Source organism: Hippopotamus amphibius, chromosome 11, assembly GCF_030028045.1.
Source record: "Hippopotamus amphibius kiboko isolate mHipAmp2 chromosome 11, mHipAmp2.hap2, whole genome shotgun sequence".
Classification (NCBI taxonomy): Eukaryota; Metazoa; Chordata; class Mammalia; order Artiodactyla; family Hippopotamidae; genus Hippopotamus; species Hippopotamus amphibius.
In genome coordinates, this window is record NC_080196.1 from 3,169,231 (window position 1) to 3,192,891 (window position 23,661).

At 53.1% G+C, this 23,661-nt stretch overlaps 1 protein-coding gene across 1 annotated transcript in view; it reads left to right on the forward strand.

The window, feature by feature from the left end:
• The window catches only part of CDYL (chromodomain Y like), a 131,945-nt gene that overhangs the window by 72,318 nt on the left and 35,966 nt on the right, over positions 1–23,661 (forward strand). Inside the window, exon 2 of the mRNA XM_057699145.1 lies at positions 6,532–7,198. Coding sequence (XP_057555128.1) covers positions 6,532–7,198 — 667 coding nt within the window. The remainder of the gene's footprint in view (positions 1–6,531; positions 7,199–23,661) is intronic.

Consider the following 23,661-nt stretch of genomic DNA (forward strand, 5'->3'; position numbering starts at 1 on the left):
TGTGTCCAGTCACTTGGAAACTTGGACTCTTTCCAATGTGGGTCCATTATGAACAGAGTTGCTATAAATAGTTTTGTACAAGTCTTTTTGTAGATGTATGTTTTCATTCCTTTTGGGTAAGTAATAGGGATTGGAATTGCTGCGTCATAGGGTAGGTATTTGTTTAATTTTATAAAATGCTGTCAGACCTTGCACCAGAGTGACTGTACCATTTTAAAATCCTACCAACACTGTATTAATGTGCCAGTTGTACATCCCTGGTGTTTTTTCGTTTTAGCCGCTCCGGTGGGTGTGTAGTAGTATCTCCATGTCTTCTTTAATTTGCACTTTCTCATGAATGAGGATGTTCTTCACTTTCTAATGTGTTTGCTGGCCATTCATCTGTCTTCTTTGGGGAATGTTTGCTTAAATCTTTGGCCCACTTTTAAATTACATCTTGGTCTTTTCACTGTTGAATTCTAGGAGCTCTTTCTTAGTCTTTGGGACCAGTCTTTGAAAATATCTTTTATGGATATTATCTCCCAGTCTGCAGCTTGTTTATACATTTTCTCAACATTGTCTTTGATGAAGTCTGATCAGTTTTCCTTCTTTCATGGTTATTGCTTTTTGTGACCTACAGAACCTTTGCCTGCCCCCCACGTCACAAAGAGGATGTCTTATATTTTGCTATGAAAGCTTCTTATGAAAGCTTTTATAATTGGGCCTAAAATACATCTTGAATTAATTTCTGCGTGTAAAGGCTGAGGTAAGGGTTGTGGTTCGCTCTTTTTACGTATGGATATCCAGTATTCCAGCGCCGTTTACCGAAAAGACAAGTGGGTTGCTGTGGAGTCTTTGTCACCAAAAATCACTTGCTCGCTCAGTCACGTGGCCGGTACAAGTCAGGGTCCCCTCTGTTCCGTCTCTCTCCTCGTAGGTCCTGTGTGAGTGCCGCACCGCCGGGACTCTCTTGCCTCTCGGTAGAGGGTCCTGAAGTGTGGCTGTGTGAGTCTCCCGTCGGCTCTTCTTTTTCAGGATTGCTCTGGTTGCCTTTCAGGTGTGTTGCCTTTGCACGTAGATGTTCAGATCTTCGTGGCAGTTTCCACGTAAAAGCTTGCTGGGATTTTTATTGGGTCTGTTTTGCATCTGTGGATACATTTGGGAAATTTTAATTTTTAAGATTTACTCTTCATTCACGAACATCTGTGTTTCCTTTAAGTTTTATTACCTATAATTGGCAGCACTGTATAAGTTTAAGGTGCACGGCACAGCGACTTGACATACATACGCTGCAAAGTCCTCACCACAGCGAGTTTAGTTAACACCATCATCCTTGATGAAGAGAGGAAGAGAGTAGAGAGGGAGAGAAGTGGTTTTTTCTTATGATGAGAACTTTAAGGGCCTACTTCCTTTGCAACTTTCAGGTATACCGTAGAGCAGTGCCAACTGCAGGAGCCGTGCTGTGCATCGCGGCACTTATTCCGTAACAGGAAGCTTGTGCCTTTGATCACCTTCATCCAGTTGCCCCTCCCCCCGCCCGAACGTCTTTTAGGGCTGTTCAAGGATGCTCGTATAAACGACAGCCATAGTCCCCCCCCGCCCCGAGGTGGGGGCAGACATGCTCAGCGCCCATCGTAAAAGAGTGGCTTCCTCTCCTGTAGCATCACCCATCATGTGCACGGGTCTCACCTGGCCGTCTGTGTCATCCTGTGGGGACTGGAGCAAGTACGTGCTGGTCCTCTGGCTGCTGCAGCCGCTGAGTCTCGGAGACTCCCGTCTGTGATCAGGGGTCTCGCCTTTGCCGCATCCGTGCACTGGTGCAGGCTCAGGTGATCGTCTGCAAACAGACACGTCACCGTTGTTGAGCTCACTTACGATGATGAGAACCTGACAAGGATGTGGTTCTCTCGGAGGAGAGGATGAAAGCCTCACGGTGGCTTGGTGAGATCGGAGGAAAGTCCGTGGAGAGCAGTAGCTCGCCGTCTTGACCAGATCACCGGCCTGGCAGTGAGCGGTTGCCCGCTTTGTGGTCTGACATCGAGGAGCAATGGAGGTGGTTGTGGACTGACGACCACCACGTGGTCACGTGTGGACACAGCTGCCAGACACGGCCCCGCGGTGGCTGGCTCTTCCCTGGGCAGGAGGACGTGCTCACCAGCTTGCAGGCACGTGGTGCCACCCTTTCTCAAAGTGAAAGGAGGAAAGTCACAGCCACCACGGGCAGGTCGTCAGCACCTTGGCTGGTTCCCTTGGGAGGTGAGCGGTGGGGGCTTGTACAGCAGGGTGGGCGGCTCCAGCATCTACCGTCACGCCAACCTCGGGTCCACCGGGAGGTGACAGTAAAAGGCCCGGTGCTTTTCTGTGGTGCGGGGGGCCTGGGGTGCCCCCACACACACCAACTGTTGCTTTCCCTGGCCTGGTGTAGCAGGGGGCTGCCCAGGATGTGAAGGGGTCTCCCCTTCTGTGGGGCCCTCCTGTCTGTGATCTCCTCCCCGTCCACTCCTGATTCTACCCCCGGGCACCTGAAGCCTCCCAGAAAGACTGTGCTTTGTGGGACTTGCCTGGCCGTCCGGTGGTGAGGACTCCGCGCCCTCACTGCCGGGGGGCACAGGTTTGATCTCAGGTCAGGAATCCTGCATGCCGCGTGGCTAGAAAAAAAAAAGAGAAAAGACTGCTTTCTGCCGAGTTCTGGGGATGTAGGAGCCATCGGGGTCCCTTGTTTCAAGAGTCCAGTCCCCTTGGTTCTCCGGGCTTTTGGTTTCCTTCCAGTGTGTCATACAGTTACGTGTGTATTCCTCTCTTTGTTGCAGTGGACAGTATATCTGCCTGTGTTTTTAATAGTTAACAGCTGTTCTTAGTAGTTAAGGCAACTTTTGCTATTCTTAATAGTTAACACACCTTTCACATGGCTGGTGAAAAACCCATCTTCCTCATCTGTTGCTTCAAAGGTCCACCAGAGTTCTTTGACATAAGCAGGGTTTTACTTATTCCTTTTTCCGTGGTGATGCTCTGTGGTTCCAGGTTACCCAGGCATTGGTGTACGACTCAGACCCGAGAAAAGCCTGCAGTGTTGCTTCTGGTCGCAGAGTCGCCCTGGAAGCCCACTGTTCTGGGAGGAATCAGAGCTGGTATTATGCACTGGCGCGGCCGCTGGCATGGTTCCTGATGAGGGTGCAATGTGCCAAACTTCTCCTCCTGTGATTAATTTGCAACTTTGGTCTTTTTCTTGTCAGCAGATACATTCGCCTTATTTCTTAAGCTGTGTGGTATTTTTTTTAATATCAATTTATTGATTGGCTGTGTTGGGTCTTTGTCGCTGTGGGCAGGTTTTCTCTAGTTGCAGCGAACAGGGGCTGTTCTTTGTGGTGCACGGGCTGCTCATTGCCATGGCTTCTCTTGTTGCAGAGCACAGGCTTTAGGCGTGTGGGCTTCAGTAGTTGCGGCACGTGGGCTCAATAGTTGTGGCTCACAGGCTCAGTAGTTGTGGCACACGGGCTTAGTTGCTGCACAGCATGTGGGATCTTCCTAGAGCAGGGCTTGAAGGCGTGTCCCCTGCATTGGCAGGCGGATTCTTAACCCCTGTGCCACCAGGCTGTTTGGTATTTTAACTGTAGCAATAGCAGTTACTTTCTTTCCTTCTCTTCGCGAGCTCTTTAACCATGGTGGGTTTCTCCGTGGGTTTTTGTTCATAGGTTAGTGAACCTTTGTCTCTGCTTTTCTTTCTGTTCTGTGCAACCCCCAGCCCATCCCGGTGCCTTCCTGGGCCCCGAGATCACGGTGTGCTGCAAGGTCAGTGAAGTGTGTCGGGTGTTATGGAATGACCCTTTTTGGTTAGTTTTACTGCTCTGTAAACCATCAGAGGGGTTTGCTATGTTAAGGAAAGCTTGGTTTTACTTTTTTCACATTTTGGGTTTTTTAGATTGAGTTTTAGAAAGAAATCCTAACAAGAAGAACTTTTGTCTGCAGTTCTGTGCTTTTATGAAGAATTGGTTTTATATAATTCTTTGCCTCGAAATTCTGTAACTGGAAGTGGATATACTGCATATACTTTAAAAAAATAGTTCGTCAGTACTAGTTTTCCGAACGAGTTATGGGGTGGACCTCAAGAGGAAGGGACTGAAAACCCGAGGAAAGATTTATTTACGTGCTGTCTTGTGATCAGGTCTTCCTCCCTGACCACAGAATTGCTCTGGGAATCGTTTCAGGCTCCTATCCCAGTAAAATCTTGTTGAATCCAGGTGATGTACCTTTTGGTGGGAGGTTAATTTATTTTAGCGACTCAGACGTGGAATGAATAAGCCTTTAAACTTTCAAAGGGGAGAGGACTGGGGGGTGTCCCAGTTTGGTGTGAAGTTGGTGTTAGGGGCCCACGGCAGTTGCAGCCTGAACCTCCCAACCTGTGTCTCGTGCCCGGTGTGGCTCCTGTGGACCTGCCACTTCGTGTTTGTGTCCCCTTGTCCGCCACACGTGTTGTCAGCTCGCAGCCACGCCCCCACGAGAATTAGCAGGGCACGGTCATGAGCTGGGACCTGCGGGCCATCTGGAAGAGTGGTTTCCACAGGTTTTAAGTAGTTGAAGAAAATCAGAAGCATCCTATTTCGTCACATGAAAATGACAAAACCCTAACTTCAGTAAAGTGCATAGAGTTGTTTTGCTTCAGTGCCACTTCATTTCCGTGGCATCTGTGGCTGCTCCCGTGCTGCCGTGGCGGAGTGGCATGGTTGGGGGCCCCGCGGCTCCTTTCAAGCCCTGGTCTCCTGTGCGCGCTTCTTCCGCCTCCTCTCAGTGTCCGAGCAGCGTCTGGCTGTGGAGTACGGCTGCTGGCCCGGCCCGTGGGGGACCGGCCAGGGGAGGGTCCTGAGGGCGTCGGCCTGGAGGGGGGCGTGGGGGCAGGAGACCCACCTGTCGTCCCTGCCCAGACCCCTGTGTGGCTCGAAGGAAACGGAGAAAAGGAAAATGGGCTGCCCTGGTTCAGCCTCCCTCATGCTTCTGGGATGGAAATTGATTAAGAAAGAAAATAGGTAGTAAGCCGTAGTTTGCTTTTACGAGATAATCTCTTTACCCCTTGTATTTAAAACTTTTAAGTTGTTTCTGCCGTGAAATTGATTTGCATGGAACTGTCCAGAAATACGTATTTTAAGTGGAAATACGTATGTCCTTGAACAGAGCTCTTCACAAGCAAAGGAGTGGGAGAAAATCAGTTTGAAAGCCCCCCCCCCCCCCCAGCTCGGTCTGGACCCTGTGGGCCCACCGTGGGGGCCCGAGGCTGGTGTGATGGGGGGGTCTACCAGGCGTGAAATCTGCCTTCTGCTGAAACAAGGCCTTTCTTTACCCTTCATCCTTGTTGCACGGAAGCAATAATGTGTATTTAACTTGAGGCTTTTCTGTAGTGAAGGGCTTTAATGCTCTTCACCCCAGGTAGATACACTGGACAGTTTGGGGGGTATTTTGACAGTAGGGGAGATGTTGGGGTGAGGTGTGTCTCCCATTCTCCAGAAGTGTCTGCAGCTGTACCTGGCTTCTGCTATCTTGGAATGTTGGAGAACTAGGAACACTGCCATTTCATCCAGCCTAACCTGCAACTTTGCCAGAAGTTTGCTGGTGACCCTGATAATGGCTTAGACCTTGTCTCCTTAGTTAAAGAGCTGCCCGCTGTGGCCGAGGCCTCTACCTGCAAGGTATGAGGTGCCTGCTGCCACTGGGGGAGCGGCTGGTGGTTTCTGTGTCGACTGGAGCTGTAACCGCAGAGTCTAAGTACTTCTGCAGTAACTTGTGTCAAAAATATTTGTTCACACGCCTCCTAGGCGATCTGCCACTTACACATAGGATGTTAGTCGAGGTAGTAGAATTCGTCACAGTGACAGCAGTACGTTTCGTGCCAAGGTTGCGTGAATTCACAGATTTGATACGAGCTGTATTGATTATGAAATTCAACAGCATCTTCCTTTAAAGATGTTCGCTTCAACTAGTTAAAACAAAATTTTAAGGTAAATAACCTGACCGTTCTACACCATTTTATTATCAATAAAGCGTTAACCTTTTTAATTTTAACCGAGTGCTTCTAGGTGGTACTTGCAGCACCGACCCTGTTTCCTCGGTGGCTGGGCCAGCACCGCCCTGAGAACTCGGCCTGGGCCCTAGCCGTGCTGTTTCTCGGGTGCCTGCTGTTGGTAACAGGATGACCAGGCAGAGGCAGGAGAGGCCCAGCACGGGTCCAGTTGTGACTGTGGAAACCGGCTCCGGTGGTCAGGGTTCAATGTAAAGAGTGAAAAGAGAGCCCCCTTTCAATGACAAAAAACGAGCTACCTAATGCTCCTGCATATATTCTGAGCACGAACGTGTCGCATTTCGTTTGACTTAATTCACGGAAATCGCCCGCACCCCGGATGTTGTGTCACTGTTCTGTTTGCAGACGGTCTGGCTCGGGAAGAGACCATCGTCTGCATCACCTGCTGTGGTTTTTATTATTTTTGATGTTGCATTATTACCACGATTGCACTCTTCTTTTCCCAGATAATACATTTATACGTTTCTCTTCTCCTCTGTAAACAGGTCGAAAGGATCGTTGACAAAAGGAAAAACAAAAAAGGGAAGACAGAATACTTGGTTCGGTGGAAAGGCTACGACAGCGAGGACGACACCTGGGAGCCGGAGCAGCACCTGGTGAACTGCGAGGAGTACATCCACGACTTCAACAGACGCCACACCGAGAAGCAGAAGGAGGGCACCTTCACCAGAACCAACCGGACCTCCCCGAACAATGCCCGGAAGCAGATTTCCAGATCCACCCACAGCAGCTTTTCCAAGGCCGCCCCCAGATCCCTAGCGGTCGGCAAAGAGCTCGAGCCCAAGGCCGGCCCGCTGTTCGCCGCCAGCCAGAAGTTCAGGAGGAACCCAGCCCCTTCCCTTTCGAACCGGAAGAGCATGGACCTGGCCAAGTCCGGCATAAAGATCCTCGTGCCCAAGAGCCCCATCAAGAGCAGGACCGCGGTGGACGGCTTTCCGAACGAGAGTCCCGAGAAACTGGACCCCGCCGGGCAGGGGCAGGAGGACACGGTGGCGCCCGAGGTGGCGGCCGAGAAGCCGGTGGGAGCCGTGCTGGGCCCGGGCGCCGAGCGGGCGCGGATGGGGAGCCGGCCCCGGATACACCCGCTGGGGCCGCAGGTGTCCGGCCCCGTGACCGCGGCCATGGCCACGGGGCTGGCCGTGAACGGGAAAGGTGAGTGATGCTTGCGGAGGGCTTGGGGGCCCCTCCCCTCCACGTGGTCCTGTCCCGGCGGCCAGGCTGGCGTGTGCCCGGGATCTCCTTCGGGCTCTGCTCCCGACAGATGTTGGTCTGCGGGAGCCCTGGGGAGGTTTCGCAAGCCCCTCCTTTCCTTGCTTGGAGCCTCTGGCATTGACCTCTGACGTCAGCGTGGGCGGTCTCGGTTTCATTGGCCATCCACAGACTGGACCACGTTGACTTGATTTTAAACAACGTCCCACTCTAAGTAGGTTATGGCTGGTATTTATTTATTTTTTTTTACCCCTAGTGTCTGCCTTTATGCGTCTCTTAGACCCTGGGTCTCATGTTATGTTTCTGAGTGTGACTGGTATTGATTAGGAGTCATGGTTCTTATTTTGCCACCTCATCTAAATAACCAGAAATGCCTTTCACGGAGGATACGGATGAGCTCATAGAGCCTTTGGGACTTTGGTGAGTCTCTCTAAGATGGCCAGTCACATCCCTTTTTCAGAGCAGGAGTTCGTGCAGCATGGGTGCTGTTTTCCGTTCTGTGTTCACTCCTGTTCCTGCCCCGGACGCTGCAGCTTAGCTGGTTGTCCCGTGGCCTCCCCTGGGGATCAGCCCGGACAGCTACCTTCCTTGCGCTTTGCCGGCGCCTGGCGAGCAGCCCCGTCTAGAATCCTGTCACGTCTAGAACCCTGCCACGTCTAGAACCCTGTCACGTCTTCCGTAACGTAAGCCCCACCGGCCTCACAGGTGCAGGTGATTTCCTGCCTGCCTGCTTTCTGGCAGCCCTGCTCCCTGCCTCCTCGCAGCTCCGTCCCTTGGCTGTGAGTCTCGGATGGGAGCGGGACCCCCGGTCGCCAGGCTGCTGCAGCACCGTCGCCTTAGTGGGCAGGTGTCCATGCGGCCCCTCCCCTGCCCGTCCGGCCCCCTCCCCACGTCAGGGCGCCTGCTCTTTCTGCCGGGAGCACAGCTCCTCTGCTCCTCCTTCGCCTCGTGGAACGGTCTTCCTTCTGGTCCAAGACCCACCCACTCCCATGGCCCTTCGTCCCTGGTGCCGTCGCCCTCCATCTTGCAGGAGTGTAGTGGTCTCTGTACCTATGCGCGTCTCCCTCAGCCCACGCTCAGCGGAATAACACGCAACGAGAAAAAGGGATGTTGGTTGTTTGGGGAGGTCTTTTCCTCCAGATCAGTGCCCCCTGAGACGCCACTCGCTGTCCTGCTGTGGTGCGTCCCGCAGGCTTGGTCTCGGGCCCTGGCCGCAGGGAGGAGGATGCGGCTGACGTCAGGGTCCCCTTTGCCCCATAAGCGGTCCTCTCGCCGGCGTTTCCCAGACGCTGCTGCCCTGCCCTGCCCTCGGCCTTCACCTGGAGCTCACGTGGGCTCGTTTGCAGAGCTGACTTCTCGTGTGGTTGACCTGCTCAGGGAGACGGTCGTCTGACCTCAGTGAGAGGAAGGCGCGGAGAGGTTTGGAGGTCACGGAACAGGAAGGCTGCACTGTACAGACAGGGAGTGAGTCCCGAGGGGTTGTGACGTTCAGGCAGCCGAGACCCCGTGCTCTTCTCCCATTGCTGGCGGCTCCACCAGACAGACGTCTCCTCCTTCATTGCAGGCAGCAGGCCAGGCACCCCAACGCGGCCAGACCACAGCCCGTGGGCCAGACCTTGTATGGCCTGGATTCACGTGGCCTGTGAGCTAAGAACGGCTGCCACATTTTTTGATGTTTGAAAAAATCAAGAGGAATGCTATTTCATGATCTATGAAAATATAAGAAATTCAGATTTCTGTTCCATCCAGTTTTATGGGAACGTGGCCACGTTTGTTCACTGACAAGAGGGCGGTGGTCTCCTTCCAGCTGCTGGGACAGAGTTGAATCATTGTGACAGAGACTGTAGCCTGCAAGCTGAGGGTGGGCTGTTTGGCTTTTAACAGGGCACGTTTGCTCACCTGCTCTAGGAAGCCTTGGTCCTGGGGGGCGCAGAGGGTGGGGGACGCAAAGTCCTCAGACCCTGGGGCTCCCCTTCCATTGTCCACAGAACGTGTACGCACGTGTGCTTTACGGGGGAGGGGACCGCGATCTTCAGAACTGTTTGGGGCCATCAGGTTCCACACTCTGCTCTCAGCACGGTTCTGCAGGGTCAGCTGCCCTCAGCAGGAGCCTTCAATTCTGCATATAAGGAGGGGCGAGGCTTCTATTTAAATAAAAAGTGGGTGACTTCCTTTTTTATCACTCTCACCATTTCAAAAGTTTTTCAGTGTCTATAAGGGTGGCTGTGGTTAAAACCACAAGAGGTGTACGACCATAAAACCTTGAATTATTTTACCTTGGTGTGTGGAAGTAGGTCATTTGGGGCGAGAATAACGTACATTTCCAAGGCCCCCGTGACTGCCCGTCTCTCCTGCCCCCCAGGTGCCATGTGGGTTGAGAATCTCCTCCCCGCTTAGATGGGAGGAAGGCTGGCAGCCCCTCGGCAGTGCCTCTAGGGCCGTGGGGAACCGGGCTGGCAGTGGTGTCCCAGACGCTTGGCCGGGTCAGTGAATGCCCTTGCTCCCCGCCCCCCACCCCGTCTGCGGGGACGATGCTTTCGTTCTTCCCTCCACGGGACTGTGGGCTTCAGGAGGGAGGTTGTCTTGCGGGGCTAAGCCTCCCCTCATCCAGAGCGGGGCCTGTGCGTGGCGGGCAGATTCGGGTGGGACAGTGCTCGCTGGGGAAGAGGCTGTGATGCAGTCTTTGTCGTTCCATTTCCGGGTCACACTAAACGGGAGGCGGTGCTGTTGAAAAGACAAGGTCCAGAGCACAGAACCTTCTAGAAAACCGCATCCTCACCCTCAGAGTCTCTTTCCTGACTAGCAGGACCAAGGCTCTCTTGAGTGATTGGTCCATGTTGGGACATTCTTTTCTTTTTTTTTTTTAATAAATTTATTTATTTATCTGTTTATTGGCTATGTTGGGTATTCATTGCTGTGCTCAGGGCTTTCTCTAGTTGTGGTGAGCAGGAGCTACTCTTCGTTGTGGTGTGCAGGCTTCTCATTGCAGTGGCTTCTCTTGTTGCGGAGCACAGGCTCTAGATGCGTGGGTGTCAGTAGTTATGGCATGTGGGCTCAGGCACTGTGGCGCACGGGCATAGTTGCTCTGCGGCATGTGGGATCTTCCTGGAGCAGGGATCGAACCCGTGTCCCCTGCATTGGCAGGCAGATTCTTAACCACTGCGCCATCAGGGAAGTCCCAATGTTCATACATTCTTAACATAGACATTTGTTTGTATCTTCCACAGTAATTTTAGAACTGCACCAGAACCCTGATTTGTTTTTCTAAAACTGATTGAAGCAAATACTTGTGGAGTCATTGGGAAATGAACCATCTCCTGTTCAAAACATTAATTGTGGGGGGAGGGGGGGAGGATATTTTTGCCACCAAGCACAACAGGTATTTAAATGTCTGTTACCCAAAAGAGTGAATGTTTCTGCAGAATTATAACACACACACACACACACACACACACACACACACACACACACACACACACACAGTGAGTCTTACAGACTAACCACATGTGTGTTTGGTTTTTGACTGTTTGAAGTATGAAACAGAGGTTTAAAAGACGAGTCCATTGCTTCACTCAGAAACAGAAAAAAATTAAGTTTAGGCAGTGCAGCTCTGTCCACTCTTTTTATTAAGTTAATGATGTTTTCATGCTTTCAATTGCCTGATGAATCCTACAAAAGAAGCAATCGCTTTGAACACCTGTATTATCGTCACTTTGTTCTTTCGTGACTTCACGTGTATAGTTGGTCCACGTTTGAGAAAATGCTATTAGCCAACTTTTTTTTTTTAATGAGGTCTAAACCTTATCAGTGTTACCGTGTAGGGTTGGCTGCTGGATTTTAAGTCAAAGCTAACAGATGTAGGAGGAAACATAACTGAGCAAATACCGTAACACACCACATCTGCCATCCTGTGAGCATTTCCGTCAAAGGAAGCTCCTGGGAGAGGTTTTCAGGAAAAGCTGGCTTCTTCTGAGGAGCTGCAGGGTAAGCTCCTCCCGGTAAGAGCTGAAGCAGGTGATGTCCACACCTGGGGCCCTTTACTGTGTAGGTGCTGAGATTGGAACTTACCTCCAGGGAAGACCGGGAAGCCAGGAGACCAGTGCCCAGACACTCGCTGGTCACCAGGGCCACAGCAGGAAGTGTCCACCAGACAAGAGGACATCTGAGGCCACACTGTAGCAGACAGTCAGTTAGATGTGTATACGAGGGCTCGACCTCAAAAGATGTCCATTTGAAACCAACAGACGTTCGTTGGCATCTCCTGTCTGACAGGCCCTGAGCCGGATGCTCCCACGCGGGTTATGTCCTGGGGGACAAACCCGCCTACACGCAGAGAGGCTGCAGGGCGGAAACTGACCCGCAGCAAAATGGCGTGTGGGCACACAGGCTCCCCGCCTGGCACATCACAGGTGGCCCCGCAGAGCGGTGCGAGTGCCCCGTTCCCTTCCTGAGCTGAGCTCGGTGGTCCCCAGACCTGGGGGTGCTGCAGGTTCCGGTGCCGTTTCAGGCACAAGAGGTTCCTGTCCAGCAGCAGCAGCCTTGGGGTACAGAGCTGGTCACCCCTGGGAGTCTCTGGAAACATACAGACCATCATCATTTTATTGGAAAAGTTAGGAATGGGCGGTTCTTTGCCAATCGTTGATATAGAGCCGAGGTCTTTAAAGGTGGTGCTTTCATTTGCCACTTGTTTCTTTACACGTGGACCCGCGGGTTCTGTGTGATGCACACCCTTAAACCCTCTTCTGTTTCCAGTTCATACCGCATTAAAGTGGACACAATCTTGGGTAGTCACTGGTCTGCCTGGGGGCACAGTCCTAGAATTTTCCTTTCCTCCCGCTTCCTCACGTATGCCGGATTCGTCCATTCCTTTCGCCGGGCACTGTCCATACTTTCCAAAGACACAGCTTTCTTTGAAGTATCAGCTCACCGTGTGTGATCATATCTTCTGTTTTGTGTAAAAATGAACAAAGTATGGTGATAACAGGTCCAGCAGGCCTAAGACGCTTAGGGAGTCACCCAGCTGCTCCGGACCAGCCGCGTCCCCGCAGGAGGAGCCCGACCTCTGCTTCCGGGAGACTCCCCCTCGCTCCTCTGCGAGGGTTTTAGGGACACTCAGGGATGACTGGGACGTGGGGCAGCGCTGACCCAGTGAGCCCCCTTCAGAGGCCTCGTGACTGTTTAGTTTTCTCTTTCCTTTGCACTTTCTTTGTCTCTCCTCCTGGTGCAGTGGTTCTCAGGGTGCGGGGCCCGGAGCAGCAGCCCTGGGGACCCGCTAGGAGCGGACGTGCCCCAGCCCCACCCCACCGCCTGAGCCCGGCTCACGTGGGCCCCGCACACCCTCCGGGCGGTTCTCGGGCTGTCCTGCGCTGTTGTGTTGTTTGTGGTTTTGTAGAGCAAGAAGGGAAATAACTACCCACTAATAAATACTCGTGTTTGTCGTATGTCGTAGGTTCTTATAGTTACGTAGATTTAGTTCCTATTCGCTCTTGAGATCTTGATTTAAAATTGTCTTTAGGCATTTGTAAATTATTTTAAATACACACTTTAATAATTACAAATTTTAAGTAACAAGAAAACATAATTAAAATATCTCAAAGAAAAACAGAAAAAGTAAAAGCCCTTCCCAAACCCCACCTGCCCCTCCTCCTCTCTAGAGAGAACCACTCTGCTAACAGATTTTTTCCTTGCAGAAACTATAGAGACGTGCACATCACTTAAATAGGTAGTGGGCTCATACCTGTCATGTGGTTGTGGCACTTAGGTTTCTTTTTAATCTTATGGTACATCGTGGATGTATTTTCATGTCCACATGAACATTCTTTAAAAGATGTCGTGGTTAGTTATCGCGTGGTCTCATAGCGATAACTGTGGATAACTGCCTGGACCCTCCCCGGGTTTAGCATCCCTGGCCCTGCCCTTGAGGTGCTAGCATGGCCTCAGGCTGGGTGACGGATCACAGTATCTCTTATTGCCATCTGCCTGCACGTCCACATTCCCGCAGGGGCCTGGGGGCACATCCTGTAGGTGAGGACCACGGCTCTAGGCATTGTGAGTCTTTTCCCTGAAAATGAATGTATTTTATTGATGTTACCGCAGCAGCAGTGGTGATGTACCTGCTCTCTTAAATACTAGTAATCCAGAAATACTGTGCATTTTTACACAAGTAATTTACAAGTACATTGAGTGAAATAAGAAAGCGGACCATGACCTCCTCTCCTCAGAATACCGTTTCCTTCCTCAGAGGGAACATTAACAGTTTGACATGTGTCATTTCAGACCTCTTTCTAGGTATTTATACACTTGGATACGGAATCATACTCCGTAAGTGTTCTTGGATTTGTTCATTTGACATCATGTCTTGGAGAACTTTCTGTTTTAGGACTCACATCTCTACCTCACTTCTTTTGAAGTTGTAAACTTGACTTTCCCTTTTTTCATACAATTTCAAACTTAGGGAGAAGTTGGGGGACAGTACAAGAAAAGCCCGTCTCCCCTTTATCCACGTTCACCAGTTGTCTGCATTTTGCCTCATTTACTCCCCCCACCCCCATGCATGTGTGTATTTATACCACAGGTACATACGTGCATAGTCTGTTTTCTGGAACCATTTGAGGCTGCACATTTTGCTGTTACGAACAGGAGCGAATGCAAGGGCTGCAGCCGACCTGCAGTTCTGATAGATGTTGAATTGGTCTCTGAACAACTTGAAGACCAGCTGCCCACTTCCCTGTTCTTAATCTTTAACTTTTAAATATCCACCCGGTGAGAATGTAGAAAAAGGCATCTTTGTTTTAATTTTAAAACATGAGAACTCTGTTTTCACAGGTTATAATTGCTGGTTTGCATTTATTTTCCTGTTAATTCCCTTTATGTAACCCTTGCCTATTTTGGGGGGCGGGGGGTGGAGGGAGAGGGGAGTAGTTTAACTTTTTCAAAGTGTGAAGGCTTCCTGAACATGTGTGTCACCCTTGTCAGGGGACCACACTCGTCTGGTGCCTGAGCCACCATGTGTGCACGTCCTCCTGGCCCCCCACGCGGGGACTGAGACTCCCATGCCAGGGGGCAGAGTGGATGGGGGCCGTCTGATCTCTGCCTTAAGGGATTTACAACAGTTTAAGGAGAAAACCCCAAGTTAATTTGCATTAATTTTATGGTCCCTGCTCAGGTTTGAATATAAACCAACGTGTGTTACTTTATTAGCTTGGAGTTTTATAATTTTAAAAGAATTTGGATTCCTTAGGTCTTATGCAAGAAAAGAACCTTTCTGACTACAGTTTCTGCTCCTCTTGAACTTTGTAACTGACTGGTGTGTGGGCAGAAGGAGAAAAACCACATATTCAGGTGAAATTTCTCTTTTTTAAATGCTTGCTCTTGTTTGCTTCCGACCAGTGGGGCTGAACACCTGCTACAAACCCGTTCGTCCCGTTCTTAGTGCCATCCCCTGCAGCGGGGGACTGGCCTTCTCAGATGTCTCTCCAGTGACACCTGGACCACAGGGCTGCGAGCAGCTGTGTGTGGACAGTGTACACGTACCCAGCCTCTCCTCCGAGCCTGCCCTTCTGTCACCTTTGTTCTGTTGTAAGTTCTGCAACCTGCTGCTTCTCTTCCAGAGCGTCTTGTGTTACAGACGAGGCTGGTTCTGAAACAGAAAGTGATTGGGTGAAGGTCGCTCAGCAGAGTTGGTGGGATAGGAGGGTCCACGTTAGAAGCTACTCTTGTTTGGTTCTTTGGTGTCACACAGGTGACCAGGGACTTTTTATGAGCATGATTCACAGTACTGATAGTGCTGTATTAGTCGAGGCTCTTTTTCTGTCTCGAGTGAGTGAAATGACTCAAATTGGCTTAAACAAGCAAACAAAAATGTCTCCATTGGCTCAGACGTGGGATTCTGGCACAGCTGGACCCAGCCACCCCCAGTGCCCATCTCCCCTCCATGGCCTCTCTGCTTCGTTCAGAGGGTGAGGGCTGGCGTGCCGGCCTTCTCAGTACACCGGGCAGAAAGAGCCTTCTCCTTCCCACAAGTCTCAGCAGGTGAGAACAGCTCACCCAGAGTCTGGTTCCCCCGGGGACACCCAGGCCGACGCGCAGTAGAAACGGGAGCCAGGCTGAGCCCCCAGCAGTGTGGACGCGTTTGAGATGACTGAGTATGTCTGAACTATAACTCTGCTCTGCTCGGTCACAGAAAACCGTGCATGTTCAGTATTGATCATTGCGTGATAACAGCTTCAGCGACTGTCCCGTTCCGGCGTCGGGGTGGTCTTCTCTCGTGGATGCGGTCCCCGTCTCCCCGCCGCCGCTGCTGCTCGCCGTGACAGTGCATCCGGGCTGCCCTTTCTCTTGCTAGCGTGGTGTGTCCGTTGGACGCTCTTCTGCCTGCCGTGGTCCTCGCAGTCCTGTCCCAGGGGCTGACACTGCCTTTATCCCCCAATTTGATGCCACCTTTTACAAGTCGGTCACATTTTTAATTACACATGAGGAAAGGCGATCTCCGTGAGTCAGTTTATCAGGGATGGCTTGAAGGAAGACACTTAGGAGTCCAGTTCCCCGGGATGCTCTTGCTGTGGGCGGAGCGGTCTTCAGTGGCCCGGGTACCTAGACTGGGTGGAGGAGAGCAGATTCCCTAGAGGAATCTCTGAGAGGAGAATTGGCTGGGAAGGGCCAGAGGAAGAGCCAGAACAGGTGACGGGTTGGTTGAACTGTAGATGGTGGGACGGGAGGTGTTCATCTCCTCTGGGGTCTCCCGTGTCGCCCGGTCCAGGTGTCCCTTAGAGTAGGTGCGTGATGAACATTTGTGTGTGAGCGGACGAGGTGCCGGAGGGATTTTTGTCTCTTCTGCTTTCATCATTAGTGTTTGTCGAAAAGAATGTGAGCGGAAAAGAAACAACAGGTCTGTCGGGAGACGGGGGAGATTGCCAAGGAAATAAGAGCCGGGGCAGGTTGGAGCTTGTGCGCAAGTACGGAGTGATAGGTGACTCTTCTGGCTGGAAGAACTGAAGAAACACCTGTGGGTTAATGGGGTAGAACATCTTTTTAAAAATACCAGCGAATAGTTTCTCTTTGTGTGACGGCGTCCAGGAGGCACCTCCATAGGTACTGACTCTGGCCCTCCCGAGGTGCCCCCACTTCCAGGGCTTGGGGTCACCAGAATGTGCTTCAGACCAGCAGAGCCCGTCCCGGGCCTTGGGCCCTGGTTCTTTCGCGGTGGAAGTGACCTTGGTGTGCAATTCTGTGCATCTCCCCCCAGAGCTGGCTTCTCCCTTCTCGTCTGCCCCCAGCGTAGCAGCGTTCATCGCTGTGTTCTCATCAGATTCTTAGGAGGGGACGTCCTGCCGCCTTCCTGCCCCCGGGCCTCCTGCCCTCGCCTCTGGGGTGGAGATGTGGGTTCCCAGGCTCCAGGGCCCGCGGTGCCAGCAGCCTCCTCCCCGTCACCGTCCGATGCTCCGACCTCCCGGTCCTGCTCCAGCGTCCCCCAGAGACGGGCCTCTACCTTCATTCCCACCCCGGGATGCGGCCTGACATCTTATCTCTGAGCCTGGGAGAGCGCCGGCCCGGAGTCCTGCGGCCCGTGCCCTACTTCATCTCATCCACCTGCTGCTGGTCCCCACGGCTGGCACTTGTCCCAAAGCCCATTTGACAGAGAACGTCAGGATTCACAACCTCTTTTCCTTGGGGCTCGACTTCTTAAAAACGCTCTTCTTTCCACCCTGATTCTCACTTCTCTTTCGGGCCACGCTGGGAGAATTTAGTTCACGTCCTTAGCCGTTTCTTTTTGCCTTTCACCCTCGGTCTGGCTCTCAGCACCTGGACCCCAGGCCACGGAGTCGGGGCCCCAGCCTTGTCACGTTTTATGTGGAGGGGGGGACACGTGTCGTATGACATGACGCCTTTTAGTTTTGTTTCCGTTTTCAGTCGTGGTAACAGACACGTAAACACTGGGTTCGCCATCTGAAGCGTTGAGTGCGTTCACGTTGTCGCACAGCAGAGCTCTAGGATGCCTCCCTCTTGCGGGGTGGAACGCTGTCCCCGTCGGACACGGGTGCCCCTCCCCTCCCGCACAGCCCTGGCAGCGCCATCCCACTGTCTGTCTCTGTGGTACTGACGGCTTTAGGGACCTCGTATCATGCAGCCACGCAGCGTGTGTTCTGTGTCTGCCTCATCTCAGCGACCATAATGGCCTCAAGGTTCATCCGTGTTATAGCCTGTCAGAACTGCCTGCTTTCTTAAGGCTACATAACATTCCATGGTGTGTATGTATTTTTTCTTTATCCCTTCATCTGTCAGCGGCGCTCAGGTGCGTCCACCTCTCGGCTGTTGTGACGGGTGCTGCAGTGAACGTGGGCGCACAAGCGGCTCTTCAAGATCCTGCGTTGAATTCTTTTGGATACGTACCCAGAAGTGGGGTTGCGGCATCCTGTGGTAATTGTGTTTAATTTTCCGAGGACCACACAGAGGCCACAGCGTTTCCCATTCCCACCAGCGGCGCACAGGGCTCCCGTTTCGCCACAGCCTCGCCAGCACGTGTCGCGTCTTTGTTTTTAAACACTCGTTCTGGAACGCCGCTGTTCTCTGTTCGCCTTTTGTGGCTCTGCGTTCTTTCCTGTGGCCTCTGTGCTGTTCTTCTGCCCGCCTTGAGCGGCACGGTCCCCGGGGCTGTCCGTCGCGGCACCCATTCGCAGAGGGACGTTTGGTGCGCGGGGCTGTCAAGAGGACCCTCGCGGAGCAGCTGCTGGGGCCGGGGCATCGCTTGGGGTTCCAGGTGCCGGGCACCCTCTGCTGCCCGTGCGCTCGGGGGCCTTCTCTCAGCTGAGCCAAGGTCAGCAGGCTGAGCTCTTGTCCCCTGAAGCGGAGGTGACGTCCTCCTCTTCTCACGGCACCGGTGAACAGGGGACTTTCTGGGGAGTAGGAACCTAGACTCTCGTCCTGCGTTTTCTGCCACCTGCCTTGCCTCATGGGAGGAGGCCACTGAGTGTTCAGAGTGGGTAAAAGCGATTTCTCCTTTCCCAGGTCATCTTAACGTGTCTTTTCATCACGGCCATTTTATTGAATGTTAATAGAATATTGTCTTGTCTGGGCAAAAATCTGGTTCAAGAATTCATTCAACTTCAGCAAACAGACACAGTGAGGACAGAGCACTCCCTCCAGCTGTAAAGTGCTTGCTGTCATCTGGGCGCTGAGGGGAGAAGTCTTCTGTGTACTGTCTCCCGGGAACCTGGTTCTGGGGGCTCCTGGCTCACCTGCTGCCCCCACCCCCACCCCCCCCGGCTCTGACCCTGTAGCTGGAGCCGCTGTGCTGGGTTCATCTCACTCAGCTTCAGGCACAGTTGTTGGGACTTCCTTCTGAGTTTCTGAAACGGTTTCCCGCTGGTCTGAAGGCTTTGAGTGTCTGATTGTGTCCCGTGCTGACAGTCAGCTGCCTCTGCACAGGGGCGGGAGGCAGGGGTCCCGGAAGCTCCACGCCTCCCCATGTCACGCTTAGCAAGCATCTCCCATGGGAGGGCTCTGTGTAGGATGCTGGGAGCTCAGAGCTGGATGAAACACAGCCCGGACTTCCAGGAGCGCGCAAGCCTAGAGGGACAGGTGTAGGCGAAGAGCCCTCGTTTCTGACTGTGGGCTCCCTTGAACGGCGTGGGAGGTGGAAGAGGAGGAGCTACAGCCCTGGTCCAGAACAGGTGGAGCCAGAGCACGGCCACTGCGAGGCCACAGCCTGGAGAGTGGAGCCCCGGGGTCCTAGGCGGTGTTCCTCATGGCGGGAGCAGTAAGCCAGGCTGTCAATGAGGAGATTGTAATGAACTTACCCTTGTGCAGACCTGCTCTTGCTGAAATGATGACGTCTAACGAGATAAACTGTCTCTAGAAAAGCAGTTCCCCTCCTATAGTAAATACCCGTCTCCCCTAGTGGTGAGGAGCTCACGTAGCTGCCTCTCGGTCTAGAACCATAAACAGGACCTGCCGCGACAGTGGGTTTCTTACTCATTCTTCTGTTTACCAGGCCGCCCCACCCCCACCTTTGGGGAGGTGACGTTTATAATCAGGTTTACTTATGGTAACATCTGGTCTGCCCTCCCTGCTTCATTATTTAAGAGTCGTTTGTGCTTAAAAATATTTTTTTGATGGGGACACACTAAGTTCTCAAAGTACCTTAAAAACAACCCCTTTCCTGCCCCGTTATCTCAATCACAGTCATCTCTAATTTCTGTCTGCAGCTCAGGTTCTCCTTTATGTGTGGGTAGCAGGGAGAGGGCCGTGTGCCGTCGGGAGGAAAGAGGTAGGTGCCTTTGTGTCTCTTCACACGGCTGCAGGTGGTCCTTAGGACCAGGTCAGCCGCTGAGAACGCAGCTCCCCCACCTCCGTGCTCAGAAGTCACTGTCACAAAGTCCACACCCGGGAAGAGAGACGTTTGGTCACCAGGGACCTCACAGTCCCTGTGTCGTCCACTGCACCACGAGGTCAGGCCCCTGTCCTCAGCTGCAGCTTTAAGGCTGAACCACTGTCCCAGCCCACCGCCAGCCTCAGCTGAATTTCAAAACTCAAACCTGGACAAGCAAGTAGTGCACCCGTGAGGATGGTTGAGGGAATGACGGTGCATCCGTGATGAGGAGACGGGCTGACGTGAGTTCGCGTGGTGGGTTCTGTGCTCTGCAGCCCCGAGGCTGGACGAGGCGTGTGGAGCCCACGGAGGCGTCCTTGCTGGTGGACGGCATGTCCGGATTGGGCTCTGGCAGCTCCCTGCCCGCGGGTCGGGTCGGTCCCAGATCTGAACCGCTGTGGGTGCTGGCCTCCCCTGCCCCCCGAGACAAGCCCGATTGTGTCCTAAACTGTTCGCCTATTTTGAAAAACAGGATTCGTCGCCAAGGAGGACAGGGTCTCAGAGCGTGGTTTGTCCCGGCACGTGTGGTCAGGACCCATCTGGGAGGGTGAACTCCTGTATCCTTTCAATTAAGGGAGTCGTGAGGTTTGTTTTCGAGGATTAAGTCCATGAAGCCTGTGGCCCCAGCTGCGGTGGGGGCTGTGGAGCCTGAACCGCATCTCATGTCTGGAAGCCCCTCACTTCCCCAGGGCTGGCGGCTCACGTGCTGGGCCCCTTACGGTGGAGACCTTTCCTCTCCAGCCCACAGGACTGTCATTCTCATGACAATTCCTGCAACGCTGCAGGGGTTGGAGCCTTGAAAAGAAAATCACTGATTCTAGTTAAATTTTAAAGTCAGGTAGCATCAAGGCATAGTATGTGAGGAGGCGTGCCCACAACTTTAAGTTTTAAGTTTTATGTTGGTAATGGAGGGAGTTTTGCCTTTCATCCAGTGAGTCTGCCTGTGGCGTGGACACGCGACATGTACCACGTCATCACCTGAAGCTCCTGGGCTGGACGGCGATGCTTTTCTGTCTTGCTGATACGCTTGTGCATCGTGCACCCCCGTTGGCATCCTAACTGTAGTGTTTCCTCCCTGGACGACACTTTCAGCAAAGCCTGGCAGCTTTTCCCGTGCTTGGCATGAGCTCTACAGGGTATATGACATCCTGGTTTTGTGGGAATACGGTGGTAACGTGAACCTCATCAGTGGAATTTCGGAAGTGCACACTGATTAATTATCCTGTCGCGAGGGCTCTGCTTGTCCTCTGCTCACGTCACCTCTGGTCTCACCAGCCGCAGCTCGAGTGTAAAGGTTGTAGGAAAGGCACAGACCGCAGCCCAGACCAGCCTTGGAGCAGGTGATGTCCTACACGGAGTATGACTTCGGCTGCAGCGTGCCCGAAGCCTGGCGTTCACACGACCTTGCAGACTTGAGAGGGAGAGCGGGAAACATTCTCCCTTCTCCTGTCAGACGTTTGACTTCTGCGCTTCGGTTTTGCAGCTAAACTGCACCTGACGAGGCACAGTTGACAACCGCCTCGAGGAGGAGTGTGAAAACAGTCTCCATCTGAGTTTCGCTTCGTTTGGCTTTGTGTGGGGGAGGGGTCGCCCTTGTCAACTTTCTGCTTGCAAAGTAATCCAGTTTTCACGGGGGGTTCCTCGTGTGTGTTTCATGAGCAGGGGGACACTGGGTGTTGTGGGGTCCACACCTGTGTGGCCCTGGGCCAGCTGGGGAGGCACTGCCACGGTCTTCAGAACCACAGCCGTGACTGTGGATCAGGTCCACGTTAGAACCCGGGGCTTGAGTGGGCCAGGTGGGTGCCCCCCGAGAGCTGGGATGTCACCCAGACGCCCTGCTACAAAAAGAGGAGCCTCTGGAAAATGCAGAAAAAGGCATGGCAGTTGAGGTATCCGTTTCCCTGATGCGTGGCAAAAGGGAAAGAAAAGCTGACTGCGGGAGTTTGGCCCCAGTACTGTTCCAAAGCACATAGTCTTAGTGCTCAAAGCTGGATTCTAAAGTTACTGTTATTTTTTATATGGTATTTATGTAACTGAGCAAGTCGTGCCTTTCAGCTTTCTGCTTTGTGTTGTGAGTCTGTTGTGCTGAGGCCAGTTCTCCATCTTGACCCTTGAGTCCCTCGTCCTCATCTGTGAAACGATGTGTCGGGTTAAACCTTCTCTCTTGATGTCTTGTTTTCAGCCTGTGGTTCTGGTCTTTGTAGGGTGAGCAGACAGTTCTGAGTCCGGCTCTTTCGTGAACCCTTTCTTGAGTCAGGCCTGCCTCCTGGGGGGCGCACAGTGAAGAGACGCACACACCTGCCCGCCGTCGGGGGCTCGGGGCCGTCCTCTTCCGTGTGCACAGGTGACGCCCTCTGAAGGGCAGACGCGCCAGGCACGCGGTAAGTGCCTGAGCCTCTGGCAAAGGTGGGCAGGGTCCTGCCTCCAGGTTTGCCCTGGAAGTGCATTCAGAAGTGCAGCCAAAGGGGCTTTTTGGCAGCAGCCTGACCCAGCCTGTGGGTCGCATGGAAAAGGGGCCTGTGAGCCGTGCGGCAGGCCGTCAGCCCTGTGGGTGGTCACCAGGGTGAACACGTAGGATTTACAACGTGTCTTTTACCTCATAGACTCAAACAGAGTATCCTTGGACCCTAGTTTGAGAAACATTCATCTAAGCCGAAGCTAGATGTTTGTTTTAGAAGTCTGCCCCAGGAGATGCCGGTTTGCTCAGCCTGCAGCTCTGGACCAAGCTGGCTTCTCGGTGACTGCGGCCCCCCCAGGACTCCCGACGCTGTCCTCCTGTGGCCCAGCCTTGCACGGTTTCGGGGCTTCTCTCCCTGAGGTGGTCTGCTCACAGTAGGCCGGAGGGACGCGTCAGCTGGCCTTCAGCCCTGGCTCTCCAAGCACCTGGGCTCTGTTTTCTTAAACACAGAAACTTCTGCTACTTCTAAGTACTGTAAAGACAGTGCCTGGCCTGGGGGGTTACCACTGTCTTCCTTCATTTTCTCCCCTCCATCCTTGAAGGAAGGATACTTTAATTCCCGCCAGGGTCACCAGGGAGCCCACATGTAGTCCTTTGACATTTTGACTCAGTATAAATCATCCGACCAGCAGCTCTTTACGTCACACAGAAGCGTGCTGTGTATCGTTAATTACCACTGTGACACTTACTAACTGCAGGTCGCCTCCAGGGCATGTGGTCACATCCTGTGTCTGTCCAGATGCTCCATACTTTCTAGGTTCCGCTTCCCTGCTCGACCCGCAGGAGGTTCTGTGCGTGGACTGGCTGTGGGTGTGAATGTCCCAGCCGAGCACAGGGGCACAGGGTTCAGGGGTCTGTGAGTGTTGCCCTCCCAGACTCAGGCTGCTCCTCGCGGTCCCCAGCCGGGAGCCGGGGACTCTCTGTCATCTGAAAACGTGTTCCGTGGTTCCGTGAGGCTGAGAGAAGTCCTTTTCAAGGAACCCACAGAGAAAGAGGGGAAGCAAGTCCGTGAGGGGAGAGAAGATACATTTATCACGTCACAGCCTGCGTCCTTGTACTGAACTTGGCAATCAGTTTCGTCCTGGTGGAGAAGTGAATTTTCTTCTTTCAGTGGTGATGTGCCCCCAGTATCTGCCTTCACAAGGAGGACACAGAGTTTTCAGTGCTTGGGCCTCAGGTCCCTGAGCGTTAGGGCAGGGACAGGGGAGGCACAGAGGCCAGCCACGGTGGGAGGAGCACCTGCCTCCGGGAGCAGCACCGGACGTGCAGGTGGTGCCGGACGGTCCCCATCAGCATGCGCGCTGCTGGGAGGGTCTGAGAACACTTACCAGGTTGGCCTGAACCTGGGGGAGGGGCCGGCGGGGGAGAGGCTGGGTCCAGCCCGGCCTTTGTCGTGTTTACACTTTTGAAAAACCAAGTGACAGCTGTACCTCGGTTCCATTGCACTGATGTGACAAAAGCAAGTCACTCCGTTGGAAAGAAGCAGGTCCCAAGTCCCAACCAGAGTGGTTTCCCGAGGTGGCAGAGGCGTCTGGGCTGAGCTTGGCCGGGTGGCGGGGTTGGTCCTCTGCTGTGGGTGGT